At 35.2% G+C, this 27,294-nt stretch overlaps 1 protein-coding gene across 4 annotated transcripts in view; it reads right to left on the reverse strand.

The window, feature by feature from the left end:
• DIAPH2 (diaphanous related formin 2) overlaps positions 1 to 27,294 on the reverse strand; it is an 825,716-nt gene that overhangs the window by 425,973 nt on the left and 372,449 nt on the right. For all 4 annotated transcript variants that reach the window (XM_087427460.1, XM_014795691.2, XM_087427457.1 and 1 more), the window contains one exon: positions 196 to 297. In XM_087427460.1, the coding sequence (XP_087283586.1) occupies positions 196 to 297 (102 nt within the window). The remainder of the gene's footprint in view (positions 1 to 195; positions 298 to 27,294) is intronic.

The raw sequence follows: 27,294 nt of genomic DNA on the forward strand, positions 1-27,294 counted from the left end.
AATCTTTCTTTATTTTTCAATACCATGACAAATAATAATAGATAAACAAGGACTTTTTTTCTGACAGCCAATGGTATATTAAATTATGTAGTTATACAGGAAAAAAAAAATCAACAATTGATAGCTTTCTCTTCACTGTTTCTGACATGTGTTACCTCCCAGCTGAATTTGTGGGCCCTTATGTTAGATACGTACCACAACTCCAAATTGTTCTGGCTCACAGAGGTCATCATATTCACCCTTCAGCTGTGCTAATTCACTGAGTACTTTCTGCTCGGGAAGATGTTTTACAAGGTTCTAAAAAAAAGTATACAAGTTTAGTATTTTATTATTAGGATTATTATACATGTATTAACAACTCTAAAAGTGACCAACTAGGACAGAAGATAAATTTCTGATTGTGGTTCTGTTATAATAAAAGTGTATCCTCCACTTCTTTTAAAAAAATTAACCAAAAAATGAACTACAATTTAATGTGAATAGATATAAACGTGTTTGGTTTCCAAACACTACAGTACATAAATGTTAAACAAAAAGATCATATAGCAATAAATGATATGCCAAATCAACTGAACTTCTGAGCCATAAACACATAATTTTTTGAGCTTTATTTTCTATCATGATAGTCAATCTACACAGAAAACAAAAAAAGATTATGTAAAATTAACTCATGTGCAATAATAATAATAGAAAAATCAACTCTACTCTTTATAAGTGGCAAAATTTTGAATCATCTTCAATCTTATAAACCACACTAAGCCTATGGAAAAAATCTCCCATTATTTATAGTGTCTATATTGAAATACACAATGCGGGCCGGCCCCGTGGCTTAGCGGTTAACTGCACGTGCTCCGCTGATGGCGGCCCGGGTTTGGATCCCGGGCGCGCACTGACGCACTGCTTCTCTGGCCATGCTGAGCCCGCGTCCCACATACAGCAGCTAGAAGGATGTGCAGCTGTGACATACAGCTATCTACTGGGGCTTTGGGGGAAAAATAAATAAATAAAATTATTAAATACACAATGCATTCCTAGTTTAATGGAGAATCAAGCAAAAGTGATGAAGTCTGATGGATGCTCAAGTTTAATGCCTAAGAGAATCAAAATTGATTAATTCTTCTCAATCTAGTTTAATTTGGACTTTGGAAGAGTTCTAATTAACATTGCATTAGCCTGTAACCAACATTTTGGGGATTTGGTACAGTTCTAATTATCATTACATTAGTCTGCAACCAACATTTTGGGGACTTGTATAGGATTTCAAAAGACATATGAAAAAGAGGAAAGCGAGAAACAAAGATTTAAGAAAGTTGACACAAAATGGCAGAGAAGAATGTTCCAGAGATTGGTCCCTCCAGCAACGCAACCACTGAGCTGGAAAGAGTTATTTAAATAAACTATTTCAGAACTCTGGAACCTGACTGGGTACTTACATCAGGGGAAGAGTTAGATGAAGGGAGACACTGCTCTTCTCTGGTAAGAGAATGACATGCACAAAACAGATACCATACCCTATTCCTCAGAACCACTGTGAGGATAGTACCTGAGTTTCTGGAGGAGCTGGCTGATGCCAGAGTGGGCAGTAAGGACCCTGTTCTCAAAAATTTGGAGATACACATTTTGGTCGGTTTGGCAGTCCTCTGAAGGACCAGTGCAATGCTTGCCTTGGTTTCAACCCTCTTAAGTTGCAGCAGCTTCCTCTGATAAAAAGATTTAAATAGACAGAAACACCTCCCCTGCTTTTTGGAACCAGACATTTAAGGAAATCACTGGCTAATGGTGAAGATAATGAAACCCAAACTTCAGGGACCACACACAAAGAATATACACTTTGTAAAAATTATTTGAAAAAGTGACCAAAAAATGGCTACAGCCCACAGCAAACAAAAATCAGCAGTCCAGGAAGAGCAGCAAAACCAAATTTCCAAAGTTATAATATACTTAAAATCCACTTCTCAACAAAAAAATTACAAAGCATGCAAAGAAACAAGAAAGCATAGCCTATACACACGGGTAAAAAAAGAATATGACAGAAACTGTGTTTGGAAAAGCTCAGACTTTGGAGTTACTAGTGAAAAACATTTAAATCAACTATGTTAAATATGCTCAATGGGCTAAAGGATACTATGCACAAATAGCTAAAGGAAATCAGAAGAATGATGTATGAACAGAATGAGAACGTCAATAAAGATATAGAAATTATAAAAAAGAAATAAACAGAAAATCGGGAAGTGGAAGTATAATAACTGAAATGAAAAATTCACTAGAGGGGTTCAACAACACATTTGAGGAGGTAGAAGAAAGGATCAGTGAACCTGAAGATATATAATAGAAATGATCCACTGTGAGGAGCAGAAAGAAAAAAGAATGAAGAAAAACAAACAGAGCCTGAGGGACCTGTGGCAGACAATCAAGCATACAAACATGAGCATCACAGGATTCCCAGGAGAGAGAGAAAGGGGCAAAAAAAAATATTTGAAGAAATACTGGCTGAAAACCTCTCAAATCTAATGAAAGACAAAAATATACACTTCAAAGAATATACACTGCTCGTCAACTCCAAGCAGGACCTCAAAGAGGTCCGCACTGAGATACTTTCTAATCAAATTGTCAAAACATAGGAAAAGGAAGAATTTTTAAAGCAGAAGGAAGGAAGTGTATTTTCACATTCAAGGGATTCTCAATTAGATTGATATCTGATTTCTCTCACGGGAGCCAAAAGGTAGTGGGATAACATATTTACAGTCCTGAAATAAACTAAAAATCTGTTAATGAAGAATTCTATATCCAGCAAAACTATCCTTCTTCAACAACGAAGGAGAAACTAAGACTTTCCCAAATTAACAACAACAACAGAGACAATTTATTGCTTGTAAACCTATCCTGCAAGAAATACTAAAGGAGGTCCAATAAGCAGAAATGAAAGGACACTAAATGGTAACTCAAAGACATGAGATGAAATAATGAGCAATTATAAAGGTAATTACATAAGTAAATATAAAAGTCAATGTTATTGTACTTTTGTACCTTCTCTTTTTTTCTATATGATGTAAAAGGTAAATGCATAAATCAATAATTATAAATCTATGTTAATGAGAAAATAATGCATAAAGATATAATCTGTGACCACTACAACATAAAAAAGAGAGACAGAGATATATGGGAACAGTCATTGTATATTATTGAAATTACGTTTGTATTATTAAAACTAGACTGTTAAAATTTTAAGATGTTGTTATCTCTAAGGCAACTAGTAAGAAAATAACTAAGAATTATACAGAAATAAAGACGGAAATCAAAATAGAAGGCTATCCAAAAAACAACTAAATACAAAAACAGATAGTAATAGAGAATTTAAGGGACAAAAAATATGTAAGTCATACAAAAAACAGCTAGATGGCAGAAATAAGCCTTTCCTTATGAATAATTGCTTTAAATGTAAATGAATTAAACTCTCCAATTGAAAGGAAGAGTTTGGCAGAATGGATTTAAAAACAAACATATCCATCTATATGCAGTCTACACGAGACTCACTGTAGATAAAAAGACACAGAAAGGTTGAAACCAACAGGACGGAAAATGATAGTCCATGTAAATAGCAACAAAAAAAAGCTGAAGTGGCTGTATTATTGTCAGACAAAATAGACTTTAAATCAAAACAGGTAGAAAGGGACAAAGAAGGATATTATATACTAATAAAACTTTCAATGCATCAAGAAGATAAAATTATTATAAATACATGCCCACCTAAGAACAGAGCTCAAAAATATATAAAGCAAAAGTTGAGAGAACTGTAAGGAGAAATAGACAGTTCTACAATAATAGCTGAAGTATTCAATACAAAACTTTCAATAATGCATAGAACAAGTAGACAGAAGAATAACAAGGAAATAGAGAACCTATACAACACTCTAAAGCAATTAGACCTAAGAGATATATACAAAACACTCCACCCAAAAAGAGCAGAATGCACATTCTTCTTAAGTGCACCTGGAACACTCTCCCAGATAGATCACATGTCAGGTCACAAAACAAGTACTAATCAATTTTAATAGGTTAAAATCATACAAAGTATCTATTGTGATCACAGTGGAATGAAACTAGAAAGAAATAACAAAAGGAAAAGTAAAAAATTCATAAATACGCAAAAATAAGCAACATACTCTTAAACAACCAATGAGTCATAGAAGAAATCTCAAGGGAAATTAGAAAATACCTTGAGATGAATGAAAATGAAAACCCAACATGCCAAAACTTATAGAATTCAGCAAAAGCAGTGCTAAAATGAAAAATTCTACTAATAAATGCCTACAATAAAAAAGAAGAAAGGTCTCAAAATCAATAATTTAACTGTATACCTTAAAGAACTCGAAGAAAAAGAGCAAACTAAACCCAAAGCAAGCAGCAAGAAAAAAATAATAATAATTAGAGCAGATACATAAAAAAAAATAGGGAACTGAAAACCAATAGAGAAAAATCAATGAAAGTTGATTCCATATTGATAAATCTTTAGCTAGACTGACTAAGAAAAAAAAGAGAGAAGACTCTAATAACTAAAATCAGAAATAAAAGTTGGGACATTGCTACTTATTTTATAGAAATAAAAACAATTATAAGAGGATACTATGAATAATTGTATGCTAACAAATTGAATAACCTAGAAGAAATGGAAAAATTCCCAGAAACACACAAACTACCAAACTGAGTCAAAAAAGTTGAAAATTTGAGTATATCTATAACAAGAAGATTGAATCAACAATCAAAAACCTCTGAACAAAGAAGAGCCGAGGACCTGATGGATTCACTGATGAATTTCACCAAATACTTACAGAAGAGTTAACACCAATCCTTTAAAAATTGTTCCAAAAAACTTAAAAGGAGGGAACACTTCCTAACTCATGCCATGGAGCCATCATTACTCTGACACCAAAGTTGGTTGAAGATACCACAAGAAAACCACAGGCCAATATCTCTTAGTGAATACAGATACAAAATTCCTCAAAAAATATTAGCAAACTGAATTTTGCAGCATATTAAAAGGATTATACACCATGACCAAGTGGGATTTATCCCTGGAAGGCAGGGGTGGTTCAACATACAAAAACCAATGTAATACACCACATTAATAGAGTGAAGGGAAAAAACCATGTGATCATTTCAACTGATGCATAAAAAGCATTAGACAAAATCCAACACACATTTGCAAGAAAAGTACTCACTAAACTAGGAATAGAAGGAAGCTTTCTCAACATGATAAAGGTCATACATGAAAATCTCACAGTTAACATCATATTCAATAGTGAAAGATTGAAAGCTTATCTGCTAAGACAAGGAAGAAGACAAGGATGCTTGCTTTCACCACTTTTATCCATCATAGTAGTGGAAGTTCTAGCCAGAGGTATTAGGCAAGAAAAGGAAATAAAAGTCATCCAAGTTGGAAAGGAAGAAAAAAATTGTCTCTGTTTGCAGATGACATGATTTCATATGTAGAAAACACTAAATGAAACACCAAAAAACTCTGTTAGAGCTAATCAATGAATTTAGCAAAGTTTCAGGATACATTGTCAGCACACAAAATTTGTATTTCCATGCAATAACAATGAACAATCTAAAAGGAAATTAAGAGAACAATTCCATTTACAATAAGCACTTTTAGAAACACCCACAATGAGATACCATTTCATACCCACTAGAATGGCTGTTACCAAAAAAATGGAAAATAACAAGTGTTGGCGAAGATGTGGAAAAATAGAAACTCGCAAGCATTGCTGGTTGTAATGTAAAATGGTGCAGGCACTATGGAAAACAGTTTGATGGTTTCTCAGAAATTAAACATAGAATTACCATATGAACCTACAATTCCACTCCTAGGTATGTATCAAAAAGAACTGAAAACAGAGTTTCAAACAGATATTGGGCGCAAATGTTCATAACAACATTATTCAATAGCCAGAAGGTAGAAATGACCTACTTGTCTATCAATAGATGCACTGATAATATGTGGTACTATACATACAAAGGAACGTATAAAAAGGAATGAAGTTTTGATACATGCAAAAACATGGATGAACCTTGAAAATATTTTGCTTAGTGAAATACAATAGACACAAAAGAACAAATATTGTATGAATCCACTTATATGTGGTATCTACAATAGACAAATTCTTAGAGACAGTAGAATAGAGGTTACCAAGGGCTAGGGGCAGAGGGGCACAGGGAGTTATTGCTTAACAGGTATAGTTTCTGTTTGGGGTGATGAAAAAGTTCTGGAAATAGTGGTGATGGTTGAACAACAACGTAAATATACTTAACATCACTTAATTATACACTTAAAAATGGGTAAAATGGTAAATTTTATGTTATAGATTTTTCCACATTAAAAAAAACAAAGCAGGCAACATATAATATAAGTCCCATGGGAAACAAATATATCATGCTCTACTGTAAGTGCTCTTTTGTTCTCTCCATTTATCTTTTCTCTCCTCCCACTTAATTTTGCATGTCCATTAAGCTCTAGGCCTGTAAAGGCACCCACTGTGTAACGGATGAGACTAAAAATTTAAAATATCATATGCCCTTTGATTTAAAAGAAATACCAATATTGATAAAATGACACATCCATATAATCAAATGAAATTAAGAACATTCATTATTTTGCTTCATTAATATCATTTTCCTTTATAGAATGAAAAGGTAAATAAATACTAAGGTATTATTTCCATTTTTCCAGAATATTTTTGATGTATGTAAATTACCCAATTGTTTTTAAAAATTTTTCTCTGTTAATGAGATTTTTTTGTGAAGTATATTATTAAGAAATACAGAATAAGTTTGGTAACTTGTATAATTTTGACTACAGGGAAATTAAATTAGAAAGATTAACAACATTATTAAAATTATAAAAAATATCAATTCTGAATATTTCAAACTCTCCATCTCAATTTTAAGTTTTAACTGCAAAAATAGGTACTACAGAATGAATCAAGTCTAAAGTAGAATTTTAGCTCAGAATGTGAAACTTCTTGTTATTTTGTTTCTTTTCTAGCTACAGGTAACCTGTTAACTCATCTTCACAAAGCAGGCTCCACAGTAGGTGACATATCTTTTCTTTCTCTGTTCAGATATATGAAATATTTAACACATTCAGTGGGCTTAGATGTAGTCTGATTCTGGATACCGTTTTATGACTGAGTTACAAGCTTATATAACTGCCAGCAGTCAGTAGGTTCTATTTCCAAACAAGGTTTAGAATAAAACTCTCTCACATGTAGTAAATGCAGACTACTATTACAGTACTTATTGCTTAATGAGTACGCTACCTCTAGAACCCCATGTTGCAAGTGGAGATCATAGCCAATGCCTAAAGATACGTGATTTGTTTTTACATACATACTAAAATTTACGGACAAAAATGTAGTGTAAGATTGGACACTAATGTTTTCGTGCCCACAAATTCCTGAATAGAAGAGGAAGGAGGATAAGAAGACAAGCAGTACTCATTTGCCTCTACTCTCTTTCACCTACTCATCAAAAGCACGTCAAGAGAGAAAATAGAAAAATGTAGAGGTTCAAGGCACAGTTTGAGACTAATGTGGACAGTCCTATAACGAGCCGGAAGTCTATTAGTAAGGTGGATGAAAGAGCCTACCTGAGAGAGAAATCTCCTGCCTAACAGAAGGGAAGTATGTTTCACGCAATCGCGCTGGACCCAGTAAGAAAGCCTGTATTTTGGAAAGGATTGGGGTGATTCTGAGTGCAGCATATTTGTTTCTTGGATGTGTCTGCAGCCCAGCCTGCCCACCCCCAACATAGTCAAATGTCTTGAGTGCTGTGGAAAGGGGAGCTGTGTCCTGAGCACTGCTTCAGTACTCCTCTAGTCAAGTATATTAACAAAGGAGACAAGGGAAGAAACACGTTTCTGTATCTTGCCACAGATCATTCCACACCCTTGCCACCTAGAGGGCTTCAGTACACACTATAGCTATACCCCATGGGAAACTCCTCCCCCACCACACACAGAGTTGTCCCTAGGAGAGGGTTCAAAACAGGAAATGAGGGAAATCATCCATAGATGCTACATGTAAGCTGACAAAATTAGTTCATGGAGTGTGTAAGATATTCCCTGAGACCCATAGAGACATCTAATACAGGGGCTTTTGGAAAGCATTAGGGTCCTGCAACAGCAGCTAGGAGCTAGAGCAACAAGAAAACAGGTGAACTGATGTGGATTGGGCCAATGTTTTAAAATTCTTATTGCCAAAGTTCTCTGTACTTAAAAAATTTTAAACAGCTTTCATTTTAGGTGCCTTATTGACACTACCACTACTGATGTTCTGCAAATTGCCAAGATCAGTTCAGACACCCTCTACACTGTAAGTGAAAAGCTGTTCATAATAGCAGAGGCTAGAAAGTATAGATTTTTAAATACAATTTAGATTTTGACAAACTGTGAGTTGATAGGCAAATATCTTGTAAAGTTTCAACCTTTCTAATTCTCCCTCCTGCTGCTCCTGCTTACTACTGAGCATCTACTTTCAAATATTGCAAGATTTGTGTTTAAAAGATCAATTCTGGGTCAGTATGAAAGTTGCATTCTAGAAAATGTCAATGAGCTAAAGTTCACGAAGAAAACAACAAAGGGAAAAGCAGTAACTATGCCACCAAATGAGCAGATTTTTCTTCATCTTTTATGCATCACAAATTCACTTTCTGATGACTGTCACTGTTATCTGAAGAAATTTCTCCTCACAGACCATGGGCTTTTAACTACTTTTTACATTTCTGCAATTACAATATAATACTTCCAAAACTTTATTTCCTTTAAATGTTAATTGCACACTTAAAGGTTAGTTAAGTGAAGGTATTGAACCATAATGCCCTTTCCTTCTTGCCAAAACATAACCTTTCTTTTTTGTCTTATATCTCATTAAGTCATTTTAGTAGTAGGAGAGCGGAGTTAGGTTCCCAGTGATTAAGTCTATCATTCCCCACATAAATGGATCGCCAATATTTCTTTTTTAAAATTTATTATTTATTCCTTTAAAAATATATTATTACAGTATATATGTATATACACATATAAACATATATACACACACACATATACACACATATATATACACATATATATGAGATATATATATATATATACAACAGCATTATTTTAACTTATGTTGATCAATATTTTATTTTTTAAAAAATTCAGATAAGAAACGTCTCCCCAAAATCTTGGATAAATATCTGTGATGTTAAAACAACCTTTCCCCATTTTGCCTGGTCAAAAAACTCAATCCCTTAGCTATTATAATTTATTATACGTTTTTCAAGATTTTCTTATAGTATATGTCTTAAATTGTGTGCGCGTATTTAATGTTCTTAAATCACATTAATGTGTTCTTGTTCTTTGCTTCGAGTTAAATGGCAGACACTTTGATGCTGGGCCTGGTTCGATATTTATTTTGTGTTTCATCTATCCATTCAGCTGATATCTACTGGCTGCCGACTATCTGACTGCTACCACATTAACAACTGGAGAGTCTGCCCTCATGAAGATTACATGTCCAAAAGGGCCATGTATAGTCCTGCCTACACAGTGGAAGCAGAATCAACTTCTGACTGACAGTAATTTGTGCTGCATTTGATCCAAAATACATTTCTCGTCAGGTGGTCATGCTACGATTCTCTCCTTTTGGTTTGAAATTCCTAACATTTCTCTAACTCCTAAAATAGACTCCAAGAGCCCACTAAAGTATCTTAAAATGCTGATTAACTGGCCTAAAGCATTTAGAGGGAGCTTTTCTAGCCTCCTCCGTGGAACGACTCATTTCAAAGAATGTTAGTTAATAAAAGGACACACAGGCATTGAAAACCTGATGAGAAAATACCTGACTGTGGAGTATAACAGTTATGTCTTAGAAAGAGGCAGCCTTTTACAGGTTTCCTACCTATTTAATCTTCAACTTGGCCCAGGTAGAAAGACTTTTCCTAAAGAAATTATTCTAAATACTGAGACTTAAGATTAACTCAGTCCTCTAGAAGGCTCATCAACTCTCCCAGGATCAACATCACCTCAGCACTAATAATGCCAGCCCTCACCACTCTTACCCATCTCCATTTCCATGTTTCTAGTTGACAGTCCCACCCAGTTGCACCATCATTAACTCAAATAGAACAAATCTAAAGGAGAATTCATCCTCACTCTGACCCCTCATCCCTACTTCTTATCAGCTTCTCCTAACAGCCCCATTCTGCCAATAGGACTGGCATCCTCTGCACCTTCTAAGCTTTCAAACTGACAATTATCACTCAGTCACAGGTTCTGATGATTCTTCCCGGCAAAATCTCTTTTAAGGTCAACCCTTCTTTTACATTCTACAGTCAAAAATCGGGGCCAGGGAAATCACATGGTACCTAAACATTTCTTAACTTAGGTTCAAGTAAATTCTTCAAAGTGTTGTAGCTCTGTAGATTAATGGAGATTGCAGATGTATTCACAACTTCTACAATTATTAAAGGAAAAACTGTGACTACTTTGTGCATAAAAAGTCAACTCCCGTAATGTCATGATCATATTTGCATAAGAAATGTATTGCTTTCTAAAATAATTTATATGATTTACAACTACATTGAATTGCTGGTTACCAGAGAGTAAGCGGGGAGGGAGGAGGGCGAAAGGGATAATTTGGCACCTGTGTGGTGATGGATTGTAATTAGTATTTGAGCAGTGAACATGATGTAATCTATGCAGAAATAGAAGTATATTGATGTACACACGTGAAATTTATACAATGTTACAAACCAATGTTATTGCAATAAACAAAAAATTTAAAAGAAAAAAAGATTAAATAAAATAATGTATATAAAAAAAGAAAAATTCACAGATTATTTAAAACAGAGAATGGTTTGTGGGCTTTAACAATGGAATTGTCTTTACTAGTCACAACTGTGATTTATTTAACTCTAAATAATATATGAACCATCAGAACTAGCAGCCAAGGATATTTTAAGGAACAAAAGGAATCTATACAGAAGAAAACACTGTAAATTCAAGTTCTGATTTATCTTTGGTCTCCTCAAATATTTTAAAGAACATATTAGGAACTATTTGATGGAAATCGATGAGAAATTAAGATTTGTTATATACTGTTTAATTACATATATATTGCTCAATTTTTTTCCCCAGAAAGTTTCAGTTACATAGATTGTCTCTAATTGTGTTCAGAATTAGAGAAGTTAAACCAATGACACAATAAATGGATTCTGCACCTGATTTCACATTAAAAGAGTTAAATAAAAAAATTAAAAATTAAAAGATTAAAAATAAAATAAAATTAGGTAAATAATAGATTTTAATTGATTTTAAATAATAAAGAACTTTGAGGTGTCTGTACAAAATGAAGTGTTTTATATTAAATCAAATTATTGTGATTCACTATCTTTTCTATTTAAATGCAATCTTAATATGATTTATATATTTTTTCTCCAAAAAACATTTGTAAATGGAACAAAGAAAAAGAGAGAAAACGAAAAATTCAACAGAATAAAACCAAAAAAAAAATCTTAAAAAAAAAAGAACATTGGCTTTCAACACGATCATCACATAAAAATAACCTGGGAAGCTTTAAAAAAAAATAGTGAACCCAAAATAGCCAAAGCAATCTTGAGAAAAATGAACAAAGGTGGAGGCATCACACTTCCTGATTTCAAAATATATTACAAAGCTACAGTAATCAAAACAACATGGTACTGGCATAAAGATAGATGTATAGACCCATGAAACAGAACTGAGAATCCTGAAATGAACCCATGCATATATGGTCAACTGATCTTTGACAAGAGTTCAAGAATACATGATGGGGAAAGGATAGTCTCTTCAACAACTGGTGCTGGGAAAACTTGATATCCACATAGAGTAAAAATAATATTGGACCTCTATCTTACACCACACACAAAAATCAACTCAAAATGGATAAAGACTTATTAAGACCTAAAACTGTAAAAACCCTAGAAGAAAACGTAGAGGAAAAGTTTCGTGATATTGGTCTTGACAATGATTTCACGCATATGACACCAAAAGCAGAAGCAATAAAAGCAAAAATAAACAAGTGGGACTACATCAAACTAAAAAGCTTCTGCAAAAAAGGCAAGCCACGAAATGGGAGAAAATATTTATAAACCATAGATCTGATGAAGAGTTAATTTCCAAAATACATAAGGAACTCCTTTGTATAGGAGTTAAAAACTCGGTTAAATAACCAAGTTAAAAAATGGAAAAAAGGACTTGAATAGACATTTCGCCAAAGAAGACATACAAATAGCCAAAAGGTGCATGAAAAGATGTTCAATATCACTAATAATCAGGGAAATGCTAATTAAAACTACAGTGAGATATCAACTCATACCTGTTAGGATGGCTATTATAAAAAACAAAAGATAAGTATTGGCAAGGATGAGGGGAAATTAGAAACCTTGTACACTGTTGGTGAGAACATAAAATGGTGCAACCATTATGGAAAACAGTATGGAAGTTCCTCAAAAAATTACAAATAGAACTACCATATGATCCAGCAATCTCCCTTCTGGGTATATATTCAAAAAGAATTGAAATCAGGATCTCAAGGAGATTTCTGTACTCCCATGTTAATTGCAGCATTATTAACAATAGCCAAGATATGGAAACAACCCAAATGTCCATTGACAGATGAATGGATAAAAAAAATGGGGAGTATATAAATACAATGGAATATTATTCAGCCTTAAAAAAGAAGGAAATCCTACCATTTGTGACAGCATGGGTGGACCTTATGCTAAGTTAAATAAGTCAGTTACAGAAAGACAAATACTGCATGATTCCATTTATAAGAAGTATGTAAAATAGGCAAACTACTAGAAGCAAAAAACAGAATGGTGGTTGTCAAAGGAAGGAAGGAGGGAGAAATGGGTTACTGTTCGATGGTCATAAAGTGATAAATATACAAGATGAATGAGTTCCAGAGATCTGCTATACAACAACATTGTGCCTATAGTTAACAACAGTATTGTGCACTTAAAAATTTGTTACAACGGCAGATCTCATGTTAAGTGTTCTTGCCATAAAAACCAAAAGACCAGCAAATGAAAACGGAAACTTTTGGAGGTGATGGATATGTTTATTACCTTGATGTGGTGATGGTATCATGAGTATATGCATATGCCTAAACTCATCAAATTGTATATATTAAATATGTGCAGTTTTGTGTATATCAATTAATAAATCTAGGAGGAAAATGGTGCCTGGGTCCCACCCACAGAAACTGATGTAATTGGTCTGGAGGGAGGTCAAGGCAACAGTATTTTTCCAAGTTTCCCTAAATGATACTAACGCACAGCTGGGTTTGAGAATTACTCATTTAAAGCAATGGGAATTCTTATATAGTGTTGGTAGGAGGATAAATTGGTAGAAGCATTCCAGAAAATAATTTGGCATTACTTGGTAAAACTGAAGATGCATATACCCCATAACTCAGTAATTATAAGATTCTAGAACCAGTCTCAAACTATAGTGTATTATGGAATTACATGCAGGATTAGTTAAACACAGATTGCTTGACTCCACCGCAGAGTCTGATTCAGTAGGTCTGAGTTGGGGGTGGAGACTTTGCTTTTCCAACACATACCCAGATGCTGATGAAGCTCTTGTCCAGCAATCACACTTTGAGAACTACTGATCTAGAGGAGCTCTTCAAGATTTGCACTGAAACCATGTATAAAAATATCCATGGCAACATTATTTGTACTAGCAGTATTAATGACAATGATAACAATAACAACAACAATAATAAAACAAAAACCTAGAAAAATCCAAATGTTCACTGACAGGATAATGGGCAAATGAATAATGGAATATTCATACTATGGAACACTATACCATGGCAAAAATTAAAAAAAAAAAAAAGTTACATACATCAAAGTGGATGAATCTCAAAAAAAAAGTAAAAAATTTAGTAATAAAACATGTATGCAGTATGATTCCATTCATACAGAGTTGAAAAAAGAGGCAAAAACTAAACGTATATTTTTAGGGATACATTTCTAAGTGATAAAATTATAAAGAAAAGCATGGGATGATGAGCCCAAGATTCAGTACAGTGATATCTTCTTGGGAGAAGGCATAAACAATGGGCTTCATAGATATTGGTGATGTGGGCATATATGGTAACATCTTATTAATACTGTTTTGACCTGTACACATATAGCTGAATATTAGAGAAGGATCCCAAATGATACATTTGTAAAATTTAATTCAATCTTCTATCCTCAGATATTCTTGGTCACTCTGGGAGAGTTCATGTTGTTGCCTTAAAAGTTTACAGTTTCAGGGCCAGCCCCGTGGCTTAGGGGTTGAGTGCCTGCGCTCCGCTGCCGGCGGCCCGGGTTCGGATCCCGGGTGCGCACCGAGGCACCACTCCTCCAGCCATGCTGAGGCCGCGTCCCACATACAGCAGCTAGAAGGATGTGCAGCTATGACAGACAACTATGTACTGGGGCTTTGGGGGAAAAATAAATAAATAAAATCTTAAAAAAAAAAAAAAAAAGTTTACAGTTTCAGAATTAGGCTTCTATTCATCTGATTCAATTCAATATTGATTTCTTCTTTTGAGCCAGTCAGGGACATTTCCCAGCCAGTCATGATCATCTAGATAATGACTTTTCACATTTGCAATGTCTAGACATACTCTGCAGTTTACTTTTCCTCCACAGGCTAAGTAATAATCCCCAAGGCTTAAACTCATCTATTTCAAACTTTTTTTTAAAGGAAAAATAATTGTTGGCTTTTTGTGGACCCTTTCCAAATATTCCATCCATTTTCTCATGGAGAATTATCAACTGAGTTTAGAAAGAAGGAGATAAGAGACAATCAGACAATCCTGAACAACTCTTACGCTCAGGCATTCATTTGTACCATGAACTAAGAGGAGCTAGTCAAACAAAACTTGATGAAATCCTACAACAAATCACCAATTTTGTTTGAAATATTTCGCCCTGGAAGAAGTATTCAAATTATCTATCAAAATAATCCATAAAGTATATTTGGCCAGGGGCACTGAATTTCTAACAGATTTAACGCCAATGACAGTCTTTACTGCAACCCTCAAAAATTGATTGTTTTCCCAACTAGCGACGTGTGTTAATATTCATTGAGCAAACTTTATCACCACTCTACCATGAAATGCAAAGCAGTAGATTAGATTATATGTAGAGAGGATCTGGAACATATGCCAATGCCAAATTCCACAAAAATGAAATGATTATTAATTATCATGTATAAGACAATATATCAATATAGGATGACCAAATATGTTTGCTATCCCATGACTAGTTTTTTGTTGGTTAGGCAGAGTTTAACACTTTAGGGAATCTTGGCTTCACTTAAGATGCATTCCCACTCCAAGCTGTCACTCCTATGTTGCTGCTCACTCCATCATCAACTAATTATCCATCCTCTGAAGGTCTACCCTCTTTATAACAATTGACCCGTTAGCCCTTCTGAGGAGACCTGGCATGAGATCAGATCCATTGGCCCTTCTGAGGAGAGCTGGCATGAGATCAGATAAAGGGAGTCCATATGTTCAGGATCTAAGGAGGATATCTAGCAAACATTCCCCAAATCACATTGAGGTAAACTCAACCCTTCTCTAGACCTGTGGCAAGTCCACTGTCCAAAGGGGAAGCATACCTTCACATTATATGCAACCCATGCTGCATCTGTTGTCTTTATACGAGTTCAGATGTTCTTCGTGGATTTATGGCAACCAATAACAAAAGTGTCCCTATATGTGATGCTGCTCATCACCAACAGAAAATCTCTTCATCTGGAAGTAGCCACAATTCTATTTTTAAAATTATATATAACATGGAACTTACATAAACTGGACCTAGTGGCTGCTCTGTGGGTCTAGTATGCCAAAAACACTGCTTATATGTACTTAGGCTAATGGAGACCACCAATATTTCCTTGCTGAACCACACTCCCCCAAAATAGATGGTTAAGGCCCAGGGAAACTGTGTAGACTAGGATAGTTTTCACCTCTCAGTGCAAAAGAACTTGCGGAGCAGAGTCATCTATAACAGAAATGTTTAGGACTGGCAGAAATACCTACCACTAATCATGACTTTATATAAGTATTGTGTTGATGCTGTATGGAATCCGTGTGCTTACTTTCATAAAGAACTTTAGTTCAATAAAGAAGGTTGAGATGGCTCTTGTAATTCTCAGAAATCCTTGAAAGATAACACAGACCTAAACAGTCAAGAAGGGGAAATCCAGAGCCAGCCCTGATGGCCTAGTATTCAAGTTTGGCACAGTCCACTTCAGCTGCCCGGGTTTGGTTCCTGGTCATGGAGCCACACCACTTGTCTGTCAGTAGCCATGTTGTGGTGGTGGCTCACACAGAAGAAGTAGAAGGACTTACAACTAAAATATACAACTATGCATTGGGGTTTTGGGGAGAAAAAAAAACAGAGAGGGGAAGATTGGCAACAGATGTTAGCTCAGAGCGAATCTTTCCCAGAAAAAAAAGAAAAAGAGAAAGGGAAATTCATAAATCTGACACTAAGCTTAGCATGGACTACTCACCCTCTTGATATGGCCCTACAGAGAGCGTCAGTCTAACAATTTCACAATCTCTAATTTGAAATGCCACAAAATCACATGATATGATAATAATTATTATATATGCAGAAGACTGTATCATGTATCTAACTGCTTTAAAAAAACCTTAAAAAATGACTAAAACAGAGAATGACTATTATACAGTTCAGAATGTCAGCATATGCAAAGATCACTTTCAAAAACCATTCCAAAAAGCTATGAGTGACATAGCACAAATGAGCAGATGAAGAATGGAGAGAATGTTCAGGGTGGTATAGAAAGCAGGGACTATTTCTAGGAAAAGGTGAGCTTTAAGTAATGTTTTAAAAGATATGGAAGACACCTAAAGGATGGAAGGAGATGTGCAAAGACATGGAGAAAACAAAGGCAAGTCATGCACAGATTATTCACAATCAAGACTTGTAGAAATTCACTAAATCTTTGAGATTAACTAGAGATCACCTACAGTGTTTAAAACAAACAAAAAACAGATGGCAATCATTGCTACTGCTTCTTAAGGAAAAAAATGAATTGACAGAGGAAAAAGAAAATCTAGTTGAATCAAGTAAGAAGCACTGCACTGGAGGTAGCCTAGAGACAAAAAGACCAGCTAGGAAACAGTAGTAGCAAAATTACTACCGTAAAGTGATAAAAGGTAAGTCTAGTCCTGTGGGAACAGGAAGTAAAAGTGGATCTAATAAACCTTCAGTGAAAGGATCAGTAAGAATGCATGATGAGCTCGGACGAATCTCAGGCAGGATCAGAGAAGAGAGAGGGACGAAAAGAACTCCAGGAGATAAGGAAGGTAGGTCTTTATTTGCAGGAGGGAACAAGAATATGAGTTCTTTCTGGGGATGCTCTTTCAAGTGATGGTTGAATGTTCGAGAGGAGAGTTAATTACCTTTACTAAATGGCTAGAAAAGGTGAGAGGTTAGGGCTAAGTAGATATCCAAGGGACCCATCTATATTTGTGTTCTATTTGTTCAGTATTCTACAGTTTGCAAGTGTTTTCACATATGCTCATATTTAATTTTTAAAATAACCCAGTTTTGTAAGTACATATTTTCCCCCTTTTATAGACAAGAAATTTAAGGCTAAAAGAAGATAACTGATTTACCTAAGGTCGCACAGGGTATAAGCGACTAAAACCCAGAGACAATGCTTTTTCCCCAACTACACTGAGAGTTGTATTTTAAGAATAACTCACTGAAGAGTAGAAACTCCAAAGAGATGATGTAGCAATTAGTCACAGCACTCAAGGAAGAAAAGCAGACACCTTATTTGCTTTTCCTGAGAAGCAATTAATTTTTCAAATCTATTTAGCTATATACATTTAAGAAAAATTATAAAATGAAGGCCAAAATATTTACTCTTATTTTTCTCACAAATTTGGAGGACTTCATTTCATTAAAAGAGTCCATCTCTCTAAATCCTTCAAATGGGATAAAATAAATGATAGTCTTATTAGTATTTGAACTACACTTTCATTTTACTAAAATGCTGCTTATTAATGCAGAAATGGAATCCAATGCCCCTTATATTGCATTAAGTAAAATTAAGTCTTTATTTCTTGGCACCTAATTATATATTTCACAACACAAACAATAATGAATGTCAGTGAAGACACTTATAATGCCTTCTAATTCGGGAAGAAGATATTTTAAAGGATAATTTAACTACTACTCTGATTTCTGATAATAGACATTACACAAACTGTTTAATTAGTAAACTTTTTGTGGCTACTTTTTATTCCCGCCCAACAGTAAACTCCCCAACCTATTGATCCATCTGCATGCCACAGCAGGGAAAAACACAGGTCAAATGACATGGGTAGAAAAAGAAATCAATGACCCGGGCATCATATGAACTGAGTTGTGATCTCAGATTGGCTATATGACATATATCTTTTTGAACCTCAGTTTCTCCTTCTATGAAATAAGGGAAATGAATAAGATAATTTATAAAGTTTATTTTAGTCTTAACTTTTTTTTTTTTTTGGGTGAGAAAGATCAGCCCTGAGCTAACGTCCATGCTAATCCTCCTCTTTTTGCTGAGGAAGACTGGCTCTGAGCTAACATCTATTGCCAATCCTCCTCCTTTTATTTTTCCCCCCAAAGCCCCAGTAGATAGTTGTATGTCATAGCTGCACATCCTTCTAGTTGCTGTATGTGGGACGCGGCCTCAGCATGGCCGGAGAAGAAGTGCGTTGGTGCGCGCCTGGGATCCGAACCCGGGCCGCCAGTAGCGGAGCGCGTGCACTTAACCGCTAAGCCACGGGGCCGGCCCTAGTCTTAACTTTTGATGGTCTCTAACTCCATGATTGAGATACAAAACCAAAATTAAATTTGAGTACAATGTGTACAGTTTGGAAGAGAATGGTCAAACCTTAGCAAATATCTCATGGAAGACACGTTCCACAAATGGGAGAGAGGGAGAAAAAAGATCTTTTAAGCATTACATTAGGCAGAATTCTTCCTACCATACCTGCTCTCATCCATATGCTTTCTTACCATTCCTAGGAGGTTATCCCGCTTGCAATCTTTCCTGTAAAGCCAGACCTCAGCAGGTCACACCCATCTGACAAGTCTCCACTTTCCTTGCTTTCATCTAGCAATCCCATCCTCCTATTTCTGGCCAACTGAAAACAATCTTGAAGCCACATTTTAGCATTGTCATCTAAGCTTGTTAGACCCGAAATACTTATTGTCTTTTGGGATTCTTTATTAGAACAAACAGCAAAGTAGATATTATATCATAGCTCATTATCAGAATGGATCACACCATTTCCCATTAACACTCTTTTTTTTTTTTGCTGAGGAAAATTCACCCTGAGCTAACATTTGTTACCAATCTTCCTCTTTTTGCTTGAGGAAGATTCGCCCTGAGCTAACATCTGTGCCAGTCTTCCTCTATTTTGTATGTGGCTCACTGCCACAGCATGGCTGCCGACAAGTTGTGTAGGTCTGTGCCTGGGAACCGAACCCAGGCTGCCTAAGCGGAGTGCGCTGAACTTAACCACCAGGCCAAAGAGCCAACCCCCAATTAACTCTTTAATATGACAAATTCTTCCATCATCAAACCTTTTAGACAAGATCATGTTTTCAATTTTAGGTACTTTGATTTCTACAAAATATTGCCTACTAATACTCAAACTAAAATATATAATTTCACTCATAAAAGATGTGGATAATTTTATAAATCCATGATTTCATATAAGCTACTGGAATCTAGTGGGTGGAGGCCAGGGATACTGCTAAACATCCTACAATGTACAGGACAGCCTCACAACAAAAAAGAATTATTGGGTACAAAACATCCACAGTGCCAAAGTTGAGAAACCCTGTTTTAAGCATATGCTTTCAGCACCTGTCAAATACTTTTGAACTTTTTAATTGTGGAATATTTAAGACATACAGAAATGTATACATAAGACAACGAATCTATGTGATTACCACTGAGCTTAAGAATTAAAGTGTTTAATCTCTCTTGTGTATTCTTTCCTGACTGCCTCTCTAAAATATATTTAAAGAGATTAGTTAAAATATGAATCACACAATTATAACTATTATAACTCTGTCAAAGTATGTCATAGTATGTTAACTATACTATACTATGTTAAATTGTACTATAACTATCATATGGGTTTAATAGATTTGATGACTAGGTATATTTCTACTTTATAAAGGAGATCTGGAATTATAATAGAACTTTGCAAAAACCATGTGGTAAGCAAATATTTATTCCTTATATATAGAAAGAAACATCTTGATTATTTCCTGAACACATAACAGAGAGGAAGTGGTTTTATAGATACAATCAATTACAAAGGTGTTATAATTCATTAAATATATGACTAACCAACAATCTTTGGATTCAAAGCAAATTTATATAACACAAAAATAAGTAGGAAGCTAGTAGAAAAAAACAGTGTGATTGTTCTCCATCTCTACTAGTTTCATGGAGTCCATTGGAGCCTGAACTCTCTGCCCTCCATTTCTCTTAGGCTGAGAGACTTCTGCCTTTTGTCCAGAGGTAGCCTCACAACTACAAGTTAGGGTACAGGCTTTGGTATAACTTTGCTTCTCATTTCCTAGTTCAGGGTTCTGGAAGTCTATATGAGGAAAAAGAGGGCACTTTCCAAGTTCTACAATTGCAAGGAAATTCTTGGTCTACCCCCATATATCACCTCACTTAATAGACCCAATGGATCTGTAGTATGAAAGAATCATAATTTTAATGAAGTTCTAATATAGCTTAAAGTGTACAAGGCAGCAGAAAATATGATCTTTGAGGCCACATCTTGTTGAACTATTAATAAGATCTATGTTTCATTCAAAGTGTAACCAGGCTAAATTTTCTGCACTTTTAAAATATTTTTTACAATCCAATTAGTACAAGAAAAATTAATTGTTTAAAGCTACCTTTTCTTTCTTTGTGAAGCAGTCTGATATCACTTGTGGACAACAATACAACCAGCGATGGTGACAAATGAAATACTGGTATCAATCAACAACATAGAGAGGATGAAAATAAGCAGTCGTCACATTTGCTTGAAATAGGTGTGATTTTAACAACAGACTAAAAGTAGAAAACAAGGGCCAAAGAAAACTTCAGTGAAGAAAGGCAAGAGAAAAAGAAATCACTCAACTAACTAGTTAGAGGCAAAAAATGAAAAAGAACAGCAGCTCATGGAAAAAAGTATTATTTAGATTGGAAAGCAGGCCATAAAGTAATTATTTATTCCACCATGATGAGAAATGGGAAAGAAATGTTTTATGATTGTTGCTGTCATTGCTAATGTTTCATTTTCCCTAAAGAATTATGAAAATGAACATGGTGAATACAAATTATTTAAGAAAAAAAGTTTTCAAATTCTACAACATTAATGCCATTATCGCCTTAATTGACATACTTGTAGTCTTCTAAATGCCTTGTAAAGTGCACGAACACATGCAGACTCACAGGCCTGCATGAAATACAGATGGTCGATAGCCACATAAATAGATCAATGATTACAAAGATGGATTGAGGAGACAAAAACGAGCTCTACTATTACACATGCATGAACTTCCTGACTATAAGAATAATTCTACTCTAGAACTGGTTAACTGAGGGAAGTTGAAGAATCTTTTTTCCCTGCAGAATCGATAGATACCCATCTATCCTTGATGACTTAGGAGTAGCATTGCCTGGAATCAGGGAAATGGATTGGATGACCTTTGTTTCACTCTAATCATACTGTCAGGACCCAATAATAAGTTATATAGATCACATAATCTGTTTTGAGATATAAAATAACATTTGGAAAAACATAACCATGTGGCTACCTGTAAGACCCTACACACAAGATACAGTGCTGGATGTTTGAATGGGTTACAGAAAAGTAATACAGCTAACACAAGTGGAAATTATCAGCAGGGAAAAAAACAAGCTGGAATATTCCCATGCATGTATCACAGAAAGACATCTACGGAGGTATTTCTGTAATTTCCTGGTATGAAGGAGGTGCTCTAGAGCTGTATTTCATGGAGGGAATATTATTAAGAAAAATTAAGGCCCTTTATAAATAAAAAGAATTTATTTAAAATGAAAGAAAGGAAGGAAGAGAGAAAATAAGAAAAGAGGGAAGAGAGGAAGGGAGAGAAGAAAGGAAGGGAAGGAGGGAGGGAGGGAGGGAGGTAAAGGAGGGAAGAAGAAAAGGAAGAAAGATAAGAGAAAATGCAGCAGGTGGAGGGGGAGTAGAAAATAGGATACCAGAAAGTGTGACGCCCAGAAGAAATGCATCTGTCACTTAGAAATAAGAGAGACAGAGACCGAAAGAAAATAAATAAAACATTTGCTTAAGGAATACAGGTGTCCAGTATATGGTGTGGATAGTTTTAAAAAAGAACTACAAGAAAATAACAACTACTTAAACTAAGTAAAGTCACTGCATTCAGAAAATCACAAGAGTTATCTTTTCCCCTGATCTCATTCTTATTCACCACTCCTTAAAAGTCTCTCCTGTGCTGGCTTCTGTGACACACCACAGTACTCCGCACTCCCCCTGATACGCTGGCTCCCTCTGTTCTGATTTTCCTAACACCATCCATCCCCTCAACCTGTGTGCTCTCCAAAAGTGAAGCCCTTAACCTTCCATTTGTCACTTTTTTCCCTACAATCAACCTCAAGAATTTCTTTGGTCCTCATCTTCCAATAATCACTTTTTGCAAATTACTCTAGAAATCCTTATTTTCAGTCCTAATCTCTATTCTGACTTCCAATACATATTCTAATGTAATGAATCTGTAAAATTTTTCTCCTCTGCCCTGAAAGTATTTTCTCTCACCTGATTTGACTCTTTTTGTTAGTAGTAAAATCATTCTATCACCAAGATTTTTCAATGAATCATTTTTTTTTTTTACTTCTTATTTATCCATCTTCTCTTTTTTCTCTACCCTCAGTGTATTTAGGGGCTTCATTGCACCTTATACTTGAAATTACAATTATCTCCCTATCTCTAATCTCTTTTCTTCAAGCCATTCGGCATACTGCAGCTACAGTAATCATCCTAAACACCCATTTGACCATGTCCAAAGTCAATGGTTGGCATTCAAGTTGTCTACCAGGGTTCAAAAAGTCTGATGCTTATAGGGACAAGGAATGAATCCGACTGGGCAAACTGCAGTGGGGGAGGGGACTGTGGCAAATTGAAGAATATGTGATATTCAAATTCTACCATTTAAGAACTACAAAGGCCAAAGAAAACACATTATGGGTCACTAATTTGTGTTCTCTACGGCTCTACAATACGACCCCAACCAATCTTTTACATGCTCTTTCTCATTGCCACCATACATGACTTCTGAGCTATACCAGAATATGGATATTTTCCCGTATATGCCTCAAGGCTTTGTACACCATTCCCTTTTTCTAGCCCTTTCTAACTGAATCTAATAGTGCCTCCAAATCCAGTTCAAGTTACACGGCTTCCAGGAAGACAACCTTAACCACAGCCTACCCTAGCCTACAGCTCCCTTTCTGTGAGCCTCTGGACTAGTATCTTTTTTTTTTCCAAGGTAGATTTTATTTTTTAGAGCAGTTTTAGGTTCACAGCAAAATTGAGCAGAAAGTACAGAGAATTCCCGTATATCTCCTGCCCTCGTACATGTATAGCCTCCCAAACTATCAACATCCCGCACTAGAGTGGTATATTTATAATGATCAATGAACCCACATTGACACATCAATACTGCCCAAGTCCATCCTTTACGTCCATACATCACTCTTCATGTTGTACATTCTATGGGTTTTGACAAATGTATGACATGTATCCACCATTATAGTATCATACAGAATAGTTCCACTGCCCTAAATATCCTCTGTGTTCTGCCTATTCATCCCTCCCTCCCCACTAATGCCTACCAACTACTGGTCACTTTACTGTCTTGCAATGTTTTCAAGCGAACCTTCTAAGTCATTTATCGGGGAAACTTTTTTTTACTCTTTAAAATTTTCTTTCAGTTTTATTGGGATATATAACATCGTATAAGTTTAAGATGTACAACATGATGACTTGATATATGTATATATTGCAAACTGATTACCATAATAAGGTTAATTAACACATCCATAACCTCACATAGTCAAAATTGTTTTCTATTCTGGTGAGGACTTTTAAGTCTTACGATCTTAGCAACTTTGAAATATACAATACAGTATTCTTAACTATAGTCACTGTGGCGTACATTCCATGCCCAGAAGTTATTCATTTTATAGCTGGAAGTTTGTACCCTTAGACCACTTTCACCCATTCTCCCCTTCCCCCTGTCTTTGGCAACTGCCAATCAACTCTCTGTTCCTATAAATTCATTTTTTTTAATTCCACATATAAGTGAGATCATACAGCATTTGTCTTTCTCTATCTGACTTATTTCACTAAGCATAATGCCCTTAAGGTCCATCCATGTTCTTGCAAATGGCAGAATTTCCTCCTTTTTTATGGCCAAATAATATTCCATTGTGTGTGTGTGTGTGTGTGTGTGTGTGTGTGTATACACACAACAACTTCTTTATCCATTTATGCATCGATGGACACTTAGGTTGTTTCCATGTCTTGGCTACCGAAAAAAAAAATAACAACACTGGAATGAACATGATTGTGCAGCTATCTCTTCAATATAGTGATTTCATTTCCTTCAGATATTTACCCAGACGTGTGATTGCTTGAACATATGGTAGTTGTATTTTAATTTTTTGAGGAATCGCTATACTGTTTTCCATAGTGGCTGTAACAATTTACATTCCCACGAACAATGCACAAGGGTTCCCTTTTCTCCACATCCTCTCCAGCACTTGTTACCTCTTGTCTTTTTGATTATGGCAATTCTAACAGGTGTGACGTGATATCTCATTGTGGTTTTCATTTGCATTTCCCTGATGATTAGTGATACTGAACACCTTTTCATGTACCTGTTGGGCACTGGAATATCTTCTTTGCAAAATGTATATTCAGGTCATTTGCCCATATTTTACTCGGATTATTTGGTTTTCTGCTAATTGAGTTGTATAAGTTCCTTATATATTTTGGATATTAACACCTTATCAGGTATGTGGTTTGGAAATATTTTCTACCATACTGCAGGCTGCCTGTTCACTCTGTTATGATTTCCTGTGCTGTGCAGAAGGCTTTTAGTTTGATGTAGTCTCACTTGGTTACTTTTCCTTTTGTTGCTTGAGATTGTGGTGTCATATGAAAAAAAGCACCACCAAGAACAATGTCAAAGAGCTTTTCCCCTATATTTTATTCTAGGAGTTTTATGGTTTCAGGTCTTACATGTAAGTCTTTAATCCATTGAGTTAATTTTTGTGAGTAGTGTAAGATAGGGGTCCAGTTTCATTCTTTCGTATATGAATACACAGTTTTCCCAACACCATTTACTGAATGAACTATCCTTTTCTCCACTCAATATTCTTAGCTCCGTTGTCAAATACTAGTTGACGGTATATGCTTGGGTTTATTTCTGGGCTCTCAAGTCTGTTTCATTGGTCAATGTACAATACTATTTTGATTACTATAGTTTTGTAATATACTTTGATATTAAGAAGTGTGATGCCTCCATCTTCTTTCTGGGGATTGTTTTCGCTGTTCATGGTCTTTTCTGGTTCCATATGAATTTTAATATTATTTTATCTATTTCTGTAAAAGTTGCCACTAGAATCTAGATAGGGATTGCACTGAATATATAGAAAGCTTTGGGCAGTATATACATTTGTTAAAAAAATAATTCTTCTAATCAATGAGCACAAAATATCTTCCATTTATTTGTGTTTTCTTCAATTCCTGTATCAATGTCTTAGAGTTTTAAGTGTACAGAGCTTTCATCTCTTGAGTAAATTTATACCTAAGTATTTTATTGTTCTTGATGCTGTTATGAGATTGATTTCTTTATTTCTTTTTATGATATTTTGTTGTTAATGTACAGAAACACAACTTTTATTTCTTTTTCTTGCCTGAGTGCTCTGGCTAGGACTTCCAGTCGTAGGTTGAATAGGAGTGGTGAGAGTGGGCACCCTTTTCTTATTCTTGATGTTAGAGGAAAAGCTTTCCACTTTTCACCATTGAGTATGATGTTAGCTGTGGGCTCATCATACATGGCTTCTAATATATTGAGGTATGTTCCTTCTATACTCAATATTTTGAGAGCTTTTATCATGAATGGATGTTGAATTTTTTCAAATGCTTTTTCTGCATCTATTGAGATGACCATATGATTTTTATCTTTCAATCTATTAATGTGATGTATCTCATTTATTGATTTATATATGTTGAACCATCCTTGCATCCCAGGGATGAATCCCACTCAATCATGGTCTATGATCCTTTTAATGAACAGTTGAATACAATTTTCTAGTTGGTGATGAATATTGCATTTATATTCATCAGATACATTGGCCTGTAGTTTTTTATTTCCTGTAGTTTCTTTTTTTTTTTTTAATTTTATTTATTTTTTTTCCCCCAAAGCCCCAGTAGATAGTTGTATGACATAGTTGCACATCATTCTAGTTGCTGTGTGTGGGAAGTGGCCTCAGCATGGCCGGAGAAGCAGTGCGTCGGTGCACGCCCGGGATCCAAACCCAGGCCGACAGCAGCAGAGCGGGCACACTTAACCGCTAAGCCACGGGGCCGGCCCTCCTGTAGTTTCTTTATCAGGCTTTGGTAGCAGGGTAGTGCTGGTCTCATAAAATGAGTTTGGGAGTGTTTTTTCCTCTTAATTTTTTGGGAAGCATTTCAGAAGGATTGATGTAAATTCTTTTTTAAATGTGTGGTAGAATTCACCAGTGAAACCATCTGATTCTAGACTTTTCTTTGTTGAGAGGTTTTTGATTACTGCTTCCATCTCCTTAGTCACGACTACTTTGCTCAAATTTTCTATTTCTTAATGATTCACTTTTGTTAAGTATTATGTTACCAGGAATTTATGCATTTCTTCTAGGTTGTCCAGTTAGTTTGGTGTATAATTGATCACAGTAGTCTCTTATGATCCTTTGTATTTCTGTGGCATCAGTTGTAATGTCTCCTCTTTCATTTTTAATTTTATTTATGTGGGTCTTCTCTTTTTTTCTTGGTTAGTCTATCAAAAGCTTGCCAATTTTATCTTTTCAAAGAACCAACAGTTAGTTTT

The sequence above is a fragment of the Ceratotherium simum genome, chromosome X, assembly GCF_057802395.1.
Source record: "Ceratotherium simum simum isolate JZ-2026a chromosome X, ASM5780239v1, whole genome shotgun sequence".
In the NCBI taxonomy this organism is placed as follows: Eukaryota; Metazoa; Chordata; class Mammalia; order Perissodactyla; family Rhinocerotidae; genus Ceratotherium; species Ceratotherium simum.